The 9886-nt window shown below is 39.3% G+C and overlaps 1 protein-coding gene across 1 annotated transcript; it reads left to right on the top strand.

Moving 5' to 3' along the window:
• The first annotated feature begins 395 nt into the window (after nucleotides 1-395).
• On the top strand, nucleotides 396-8781 carry LOC140336538 (rab GTPase-activating protein 1-like). Its single transcript, XM_072419714.1, has 4 exons — nucleotides 396-572; nucleotides 2361-2571; nucleotides 4349-4523; nucleotides 8130-8781. Exons 1-4 carry the CDS (start codon nucleotides 428-430, stop codon nucleotides 8289-8291), a joined length of 693 nt encoding a protein of 230 aa, XP_072275815.1. The 5' UTR covers nucleotides 396-427; the 3' UTR covers nucleotides 8292-8781.
• Nucleotides 8782-9886: the final 1105 nt, after the last annotated feature.

Here is a 9886-nt window from a genome sequence, read left to right as displayed (position 1 = left end):
CATTTTAGGAAGGCACTATATATACTTTGCCCTCTCCATAACACAGATGGAAAGGATTTGTAGTCTTCGGAGAAAACTGTGTACAATGTAATGGTAAAGGTAAAAGTGGATTAAAGCATATGTTCCTCTGCATTACATAAGTAACAGGGGTTCTGTTTTTCCCAAAAGATAGCTGGGGAAGCTAAAAAGAAAACTAAAGCAGCCATCTAAGAACTTTTAAGCTTTAAGTATTACATTTTTGTTCCTGCAGTTAAAGTTTTTTGGCTTTTGTGAGTTATTGTAGTGCATTTGTAACCCTTTGGCGTTATGGATAAAGGTCTCTGTGTTTTGTAGATCAGTACATTGACTTTAAGGCTACAGACTTTGGTAATTATGGTTTTTTGTTTTTCAGATAATGTCAAATGGAGATGAACAGCTGGAAAAAGCAATGGAAGAAATTCTCAGAGATTCAGAAAAGAAGCAGAATATCGGCTCACCTACTGATGACAATGCTTCTGAGATGAGTGCAACGTCCTTTACCTTAAGTGCCAGAAATCCTCCACTTACGTTAGTCTTGGACCCCAACAATACAGGTTATTCATAATAATTCCATACAATACAGTAAATAGTATGCACAGCTTTTTAGCAAGGATTCAGTCCCAAGTGTTGTAAAATAGAAACATTAAGGATACTGTAATATGGTAAATTGTCTTTCTAGTCTAATTGTTTTTATCTGTTCCCCAATAGTAGTGGAAGAGCTCAGTTCTGGCATACGCTGCACAGAAAGACACTTGCTCTCTGTGTGAATGCAGTAGTCTCTCTGCAGCTGTCCATCATTCTCCCAGATGAGTACAGCTACAGCTCTCCATACAGCAAAGTTCATGTTTAGTGCTTTGTGTCTGATTGGTGCAGCATCGTTGCTTCTTCCTCCCTGTGGTCTTTCTCTGTGGTGTATGCCAGAGTTTTTTTGTACTGCCCCCAGTGACCCAATATAAACAATTAAACTTGTACGACATTTACCTTGTAGCCTTTTTTCTATAGTTCCAGCATGTCAGTATTGTCTTTTAGAAAACTATATTTAGGCCTTTTCCAACCATCTTATATTTACATTGCCTGTGCAATGAAACCACCAGTGTTGGCCACCAAGGGGAGAGGTGAAATCCCTTTCCTGGTCACATGACAGTGTTTTGACCTAGTGTTTGGCTCGGTACTGCCATGAAGTGATGAGATCACATGCTTCTCTTTTCCTTGAAGCACTTGGTAGTGTTATTGACTGCAATAAAACAAGGAGAAGTTAGAGTGCACAGGTAAGGTTGAGGAAAGTTGTCGGGTGAGGGTGGCCATTTGCAGAGAGGCTGTCACTGTGCATCAGCATGGTAATTATATCTCTGTAAAGTAATTTCTGACATTTTAGAAGTTTACTCCTATTTTTTGACATTGTAATAAATATATCAATTTGTAGATTAGCCACTAGAAGGAGCCTGTTAATGGTTTCTCTTAATAAAGTATTCTCTCAGCATATAGACTTACACTGTTCGATGGAGTGGTAAAAGACAACCGCTATGTAGCACTGGAAAGTAGGAAGCATAGCTTTCTGATTAAATGAACAATGCTTCCTCTATATATCAACTGTATGTAACTAAACATTATAAATTCAGTCACCAATCAAATCTTTTTGTGTCTTTAAAGTTGGTTGTGAGTGAGGGAAATTTTTTGTTACCAGTGCTCTATTAATGAGATCTTGGCACAGAAACCTTTAGAAAAATATCTAAATTAACTGCATGTTTCCATTTTTATATATGTATGTTGTTTAGACTTCTTTGATGATTGTATAGTTTCCAAGATGTATGTAAAATATTGATTGGAAATTGTTGGGGCTAATAGAACCTGAGAATATAGTAAGGAGGGTGACATCACTGAAATTGATGGCACCTCCATTCATTGTTTTGCCTTGTCTGTTTTTTTTCTGTATTATTCAGTTTTTCTGCAGTCCCACCACGATTTGGTAACCTGCCGACCGTTTGGTTACTGAAAGGTTGGGTCAAACTATAGAGACAGTGGAAAGTTGGTGCAAAATGCAAAGATGGTGGAAAACAAGACATACTAAGGGGGCGGGCATTAGAAATTTGGAACAAAGTATATGGGAGGGGTAGAAAGCTGACAAAATTATAGAGGCTACTGGATACCTTTGGCAACATCCACTGGGAGCATAAATGTGTCATGTATTGCTGCGCCAACATTTTGACTACCCAGTTATAGCTTCTTTCTAGGCAGCTGAAAAAAAAAAAACTGGGAAGAACACTGTTTTTTATCGGTGCTGATTTTATATTGTATACAATCCATCTAAACCTAATCTTTATCTAAATTTATTTTTATTTCAGAGGTTCCAGCGCTGAATGGAAGCACTTCAACAAACCCTCCAGAAGAGGAAAGCGTCTCATTTCACAAGCTGTCATATTTAGGCCACATGAAGGTTTCAGCTCCACGCAGTGAGACAGAAGCTCTTCGAGCTATGGCCTCAATGAGAGCGCAATGTTCGTCTGCTGTCTTTGTCACTCTTTATGTCCCCAATGTTCCCGAGGGTTCTGTCAGGTGAGCACGAAGCATTTTCTTAGTAAGGATTTTCCCATGCCAGGGGGCTGCATAATAAAATCTGCAGACGATAACTAAGTCTACGTACACATGTGCAATGGTTTTCGTCTGATAATTGGGCGTGTGTACAGTGCTTGTCGTTCATCGTCCGAACAACTGTTCTGGCGGATCCACGGATGATGGACGACGAAACGTTGTTATGCAAGTGAAGGGGATAGAGCGCGTAGCGGGGTGCTGCTCCATTGTTCTCCCCCCTCCCCTCTCTATAGAGCAGAATGGCATTGTATTTACAGCACTTGTTCATGCATTGTGCAGTTGTTTGTCCTTGGAAACGATCTTTCACTGTCACTATTATTGCACATGTGTACTTAGACCTAATTTGGTGACCAGTCAGGTTCTTTGTTGCATTAAAAATTAAAAAAAAAAACTGCAGGTTTTTTATTTTTCATTTTTTTGTTATCATTAACAGTTTTCAGCTTGATGTTCACCATAACTAAATTAAGAAATCAGATCAATTGTAATCAGGCTGTGCTACTTGATTAGAAATGTTGCACAGTGATCCTTTATTACTGTTTCTACTTATAAAAAGAAAAAAACAAACAAAGACCCTGATAACTAGATATCTATTGAAGGAATCGTTCCTTCAGAAAGTTAAGTTACATCTGTAAAATCTTTAAACAATTTTTGTATTTGTGTGCTTTATTATTCCTCATTTGCTACAGATTACTTTGATATGTTTATTCAGATAACGTAAGCTAGCTATGCATGAATTATCCTAATTTGATTGATTTTCAGTTTGGTTGTATTAAGGGTGTGCTATCACACATTGCAATGGTGCTGAATTCTTTGGTTTTGATTTTCTGTAATCAATCAAAATGCAAACCATTCATAATTTTTATGCAATAAATTTCTCAATAAGATAAGAATGAGTATGCACATACTACATAGTTGATAAAACAGAAATGAATTGTGAATGCTCAAAGCCTGTCTGATACTTGTATGATTGACAGAAATTTCCGACCTTTCCCATAGTGGCTCTTAGAATTCTATACTCTATTATATTTATTTTTTGTCAATTGAATTCAGAAAAAAAAAAAAACAATTTATACCTGATTTTATCAAATGTTCAAATGAAATACTAAATAGGAAAAATCAACCTGTGTATAGCCAGGCTTAAGCTGCGTACACACCTGCAATTTTTCTCGTTGGAAAGGATCTTTCACGATCCTTTCCAACGAGAAAAGACTGCACGATGCATGAACGATGCTGTACATACAGCACCGTTCATGCTCTATGGAGAGGGGAGGGGGAGAGCGACGGAGCGGCACCCTGCTGCGCGCTCTCCCCTTCCCTTTCATTAGGATCGGTCGTCGTCCATCGTCCATGGATCCGCCAGGACGGTCGTCGGACGATGGATGACGACCGACTGTACACACGGCAGATTTTCGCCCGATAATTGGCCGATACCGATTATCGGGCGAGAAAAATTTGCCGTGTGTACGCAGCTTTAGCTGCCATATATTGATTCTTTACAATGTCAGTCGAGTGATGATTACTCATGCTCATTATTGTGTGTGGCATTGTTTGGTTAATGCATGGCAATAAGCAACTTCCACAGTCATCATCATGCTACTCCTGGCTAAGACATGTCAGAGTGGTGTAATGCTGGTATGGATGTAGGAATCTCTGGTAATGGACAGTAGTAAAAATAGTGTGAGCGGGAAGCAAAAATTTAAGTACAGCTTTAGTGAATCTTTCTTGGTTCTTTTTGTTTCAGGATAATGGACCAATCCACCAAATCAGAAATCGCCTCATTCCCAATTTACAAAGTTTTATTCTGTGTGCGAGGGCGAGATGGGACATCAGAATGTGACTGCTTTGCATTCACATCCAGAGAGATTGACACAGACGACTTTCAAATCCATGTGTTCAGTTGTGAGATCAAAGAGGCGGTAAGTTCTTTAGTTTCCTTATTTTTATAGTTTTTATTGACAAGGTTGGGTCTTTTCATACTTGGATTGCAAAATGCTGCTGTTAGCTCCTCCCATTTGGCTTCCCCACAAATTTTGTGTGTCAACCACAGTACAGCCTCAACTGTACTCAACCTCTGTGTCATGTGGGTGAAGTTGAGGTTGCAGTTTGCTGTAGTTCAGTGTTTTCATGTCCCTACAACTAGATACTTTACTTTTTAGGTAAATATTTACTCAGTATCACTGTTCATGGGATTTGAATCTGCTTCTTTTTGGGCTTTGGAAGCTTGTGTGCACCTTTTAGAGATGTTCATCTCTCTGTGACTTACTAAGGTGTGGATCACTTTAACTAGGTGAGTGTATGATTGTCTTTATTCTGTGAAGAATCCTTTTTAGGTCTGACATAGGTACTAAGTGGGGTTGAGGCCTTCCTAAATTTATGCTTAATCGAAAGCAGGCTTTGGGCATGACTCACTCAAGAGGACCTTTATTGTCAAAGCTGTCCCCATTTTGTACTGTTTAAATTAAGACTGTCAGTAGTTGTTTGCTGTGTTGCCAAACCTTAAGTTTTAAGCTTTTTTGGATATCTCAGGTGCCACAATTTTTTGTGACATCAATGGATTTTTTTGTGTCTGTTGAAGGACTGCCCCACCATTTTAATGATCATGAACTACTACAAAACATCAGTCATGGTGATAGTAGGGGAGGTTGTTCCCTGTGCTGGATTGTACTGAAAAACCCTACCATGGCCTGAAGACTAATATAAGTCTTAAAGTGTACCTAAACTCAGAATTTTCACTTTACATAAAAAGTTAGACAACCCTTTTATGTAAGGTAAAAATTCTGTTTGTTTTTATTTTTTTTTTAAATGCAACAACCTTTTTTTTTTAATAGCAGCACCCCTTAATAGGAGCGCAGAGCCTCCCAGGATACCTACGTCACGCATCCCGGGAGGCTCTTGGCTGCTCCTTCTGCGCACAGAAGGAGCCCAAAGGGAAAAAAATTGCCCATGTCCCACATGCACAGTGAGATCGGCATATTTTTTCCCCATCTACGTCACCCAATCTCGCATCTGTCGGGTAATGTAGGAAGAAAAACAGAGAGAAGATGGCCCGAAGACGTATGCCAGGATGACATGAGACCCGATGGAAGAACCCTCCGGACAGATTGACTGCTCTGCGGGATGGAAGGTAAGTGTATTTTTCTTTTGTTTTGGGTCCTTTTTGGGTTTACATCCTCTTTAATATACCCCAAGCCAGGTGATTTAAAAACCTACCCACAAAAGTACCCATCAACACCACATAACAGTATCCTTATAGCTGACAACCTACAAGTAAGATCTAATGAATTATGATTTTCCTCTGCAAAGCTTAGTTAGCAACATTAATGCAAGCTTTGTGTGAATGCTTGATTGAGGAAGTCACAGAAGAGGAAATCCTTTCAACAAACTAAAGATAAAAACATGTTTACAACGAGGACTGGGTGACCTATCAGCTGCTTATTTCATGCTATTCTAACATATCTTGGTAACCTGTAGCCAGTCTATTTAAGTCATATAAATGCTTTAAATGTAAATGCTGAGCACTAAAACATTCGCATGGTGCTTATTTCTATTGGTTCTAAACCAATTAAGGTTTTCTTACCCTTATGGGCCAGTTACATGGGCTTTGTGGGTTTATTTAGTAAAGTGAAAGGTGTAAAATTCTAATCTTTACCAACAAATACAAATTCACTCTGTGCATTCTGGGCTTTGCAGCACTAGGTCCCAGGTTCGAATCTTGGCCAAGACACTATCTGCATGGAGTTTGCAGGTTCTCCCCGTGTTTGTGTAGGTTTCCTCCGGGTACTCCAGTTTCCTCTTACATTTCAAAAACAAAAAAAACATGCAGCTAGGTTAATTGGTTTCCCCCCAAAATTGACCTTAGACTCTATTAAAGACATATGACTACGGAAGGGACATTAGATTGTGAGCCGCTTTGAGGGACAGCTAGTGACATGACTATGGTCTTTGTACAGCGCTGCATAATATGTCAGAGCTATATAAATTTAAATAACTGTATAATAATAATAAAAATGATCAGGTACTACTCTAATTGTGAAGAATGTTGCCAATTCCAGATGACACACTCTAACCAGTCAGCAGACTGGTGAAGGCTTTGGGGATTTATGCACACATTTTGCGTCAAGTGAAAAGCCTCACTACTGTGAGTTCTAGTTCTCTCTAACAGTTCAATGTGCTTTCTATATCTACATTTACACAGGTGGCAGCTCACCACCAGACCTGTACCTATCATCCTTGGTGCAAATCAGCTTCATCATAGTGGGTCAGTTTGATAAGCTTCCAATTGTTTGTATCACTGTAGCTATTTGAATCTGACAACTAACAGCTGCACATAGGGTCAGCAGCTTCCTGTTAAAGAGGGAAAACTCTACACAATGAAGCCATTATAAAGGGATATTGTGCACACACAGGATAATAAATTTAGAATTGTTTGCAGGAACATATGTAGCTTGTTGCTAAGTTATAATTCCAGTTGACTGTCTGCTTCCGGCTTAAATAGTTTCGGAGTCACTGGCCTAGAACAAGCATGTAGTACGTGAAATAAGACAAAAATCAAAACGCCTAATTGGCATATTTTCTTTTAGGTCTGTGAAACTGAAAGCATAGAAACCAGAGTTTGGCTAAGATTACGAAATAGAATTTAGAGGGGAGTTCCAGAGAATTGTAAAAGGGTCCAAGAAGAAGGGATGAAAGTACAAAAAAAAAAAAAAAAAAAAATATATATATATATATATATATATATATTTCAATCTCTTACAATTGAGGTTTAATCCTGCTTGAATATCTATCACTTTAAACACCACGGTTGTACATGGTTTTCAGCTGAAAGCCTGTAAAAAATCTTTTTACTGATATCTATTTTCTATGTACAGGTAGTCCCCGGGTTACATACGAGATAGGGACTGTAGGTTTGTTCCTAAGTTGAATTTCTATGAAAGTTGGAACAGGTACATTATTTTAATAAATGCATTCCTGCACTCAGTGGTTGCAAGAAAAACAAAATACTTGTTACACTTGGATAAGGGGGATCACTTCATTTTGTCTGTATCCAACGAGTAAACCCTTAAAGGAATCTAACATTTTTTGGATAAAAACTCCTTGCAGATGTCAGATGGGGGTCAAATGATTGTAGTTGGAAACATCCTTTCGTAATAGTTTCCAGTGACAGATGAATGAACAAGTGCTTTACATACAACATTGTTGTGTTCAATGGAGGGGAGGGGAATGAGTGAGTATCATCTCTCCTCCATAGGAGTGCACAGTGGTCATTCTCGATCAGTTATTCATTATTCTGCCTTGGTGGATTGAAATACAATGTTGGGGGACCACTGTACACGTGTCAGATTTCGCAAAAGGCTAACATGACGGTTCGTCACTCAAAAATCATCTGACATGTGTACCTAGCTTTAGGGACTGATTGAATTCACAGTTTACTAACCCCTTACCGGTTACTAAGGATATACAGTAAACCAATTGTTTCTTGTTCTTTACGATAAATCATGTTCTTTTTTATGATCTCTCTGTAGGTAAGTAGAATACTGTACAGCTTCTTCACAGCTTTCAAGCGGTCATCTAAGCAGCCGTCAGATGTGAAGGATTCTACCCTCCCCACCCCGGATAGTGATGTGTTCACCTTCATGGTGTCTCTAGAGGTGAAGGAAGATGATGGCAAAGGCAATTTCAGGTAACATTATGCTTCTAGAAGTCTGTTCCAGGCTAACTGAAGGGCAGAATAATGTTTTAAAGTGAATTACAGGCAAGCAACTAAAATACACACTCTAGTATGTATGTTTATGCATTTAAAGTGACCCTGTCAGTAAATAAATGTTGCCCTGTAACTGTTAAGTGACTGAATAATTACTTCTTCCGCTGCCTGCTCTACCTAACACCACTGTAATATCCCAGTGTACCTGGGTGATACAGCAAACCTGGAATGGATTTTTTCAAAGGTATTTGCTAGCAAATGTTTTGAAACCTGGACCAGATCCATTCCAGATTTGCTGGATCACCCAACTTTACTGTTAAAAGTGTATCTTCTCTAGCCTTGGAGAGCTTTAATAAATCAGGCCCATGGCAGTAATGTTCTGCTTAAATTCTTCAAGTGGTTAACAGGTTTTCCTTAAGCTTGATTAAAGAGGAATTCAGATTAAACTCAAAAGTCCCCTAAAACAAAAAAAATACACTTACCATCAATCCTGCAGGCCTGTCAATCGGTCAGGATGTCTCTTCCAACGGATCCTGCGTCATCCCAGCATCCGTCTTCGGGCCGGCGCTCTGCCGCGACCATCGTCTCTTCTTCTTCCGGGTTCTTGTTTTCTACGTCACCCAATCTCGCGCCATCTCACTGCACATGCATGAAATCTGCAATTTTTTCCCCCTTTTGATGAAAGGACTCCTTCTGTGCGCAGAAGAAGCACCCAAGTGCTTAACTGTAGGTATCCGTGTCATAACTTTCCCCTGGTGGAGGCTACAAGCAACTATACTGACATACATTTTGCAGGAATAGTACACCACGGTAAGCACCAGAAATTATTGTGAATCTGATGTTAGAGTAAGCCAAAATCAACGGAAAGTGGTAAAAGAGCAGCCGAAGATCACTGATATCTAAAAAGGAAAAATAACAGAAGATGCATTGCCTGGCATGTGATGGTGCCTAGGCTCTCTTGTGCATAAATCTGCAATATGAGATCTAAGATACTGCTTCCCCTGACTTCCAGTCTTGTAAGATTTGGTGATGTCACTACTGTGCTGTTCACAGTTCTCCTTGCTGGAGGGTTTGACTTCTGGAAGCAATACCCTGGCAATACCCACAGCAATGCATGGCAATTAACTAATGACGAAAGACCAGCTTCCTGGTGCGTATAGGCAATACTGATGACCAGTCCTTTGGCCTTTGTCTTTTTTTGGTAACAAACATTAGAGTTTAGTTTCTCTTTTTCTCTTTTTTCCGAGCGTGACAATATAGAGTAATTTAAGGTATGCATGTGTCTTTTTCCTGTATGCTCTTTCCTGGTGGGTGCTGTATAATGACTATAATGTCTGATTTTGTTGTTATACTTTGTCATTACTGGTTACTTTTCTGCTTGTAGAACTGAGCTAGAAAAGCCGTTCTGTCAGTGAGAGAGTGCAATCTTTTTATATCTGTGGCTTGCTAAAGCTGTGCTTTAATCGACATGCTAATTTCACAATGGCAGATTACAATGGCTGTCATCTCGGCATTCACAGGCCTGGGTGGAAAATTGCAGTTTCTGCTCTCACATAAAAATGTTGTGAAAAGCTTTAA

Source organism: Pyxicephalus adspersus, chromosome 8 (genome assembly GCF_032062135.1).
Source record: "Pyxicephalus adspersus chromosome 8, UCB_Pads_2.0, whole genome shotgun sequence".
Classification (NCBI taxonomy): Eukaryota; Metazoa; Chordata; class Amphibia; order Anura; family Pyxicephalidae; genus Pyxicephalus; species Pyxicephalus adspersus.
Note: the sequence above shows the minus strand (reverse complement) of the source record. Positions and strands in the feature narration are given on the sequence as shown.

What these genes read in the sequence shown, in the direction of transcription:
- LOC140336538 (XM_072419714.1), top strand. Translation starts at nt 428, where the DNA reads ATGGAAGAAATTCTCAGAGATTCAGAAAAGAAGCAGAATATCGGCTCA. An exon ending in CTTGGACCCCAACAATACAG is followed by an intron (nt 573 to 2,360) that starts GTTATTCATAAT and finishes TTTTTATTTCAG; the next exon opens with AGGTTCCAGCGCTGAATGGA. An exon ending in GTTGTGAGATCAAAGAGGCG is followed by an intron (nt 4,524 to 8,129) that starts GTAAGTTCTTTA and finishes ATCTCTCTGTAG; the next exon opens with GTAAGTAGAATACTGTACAG.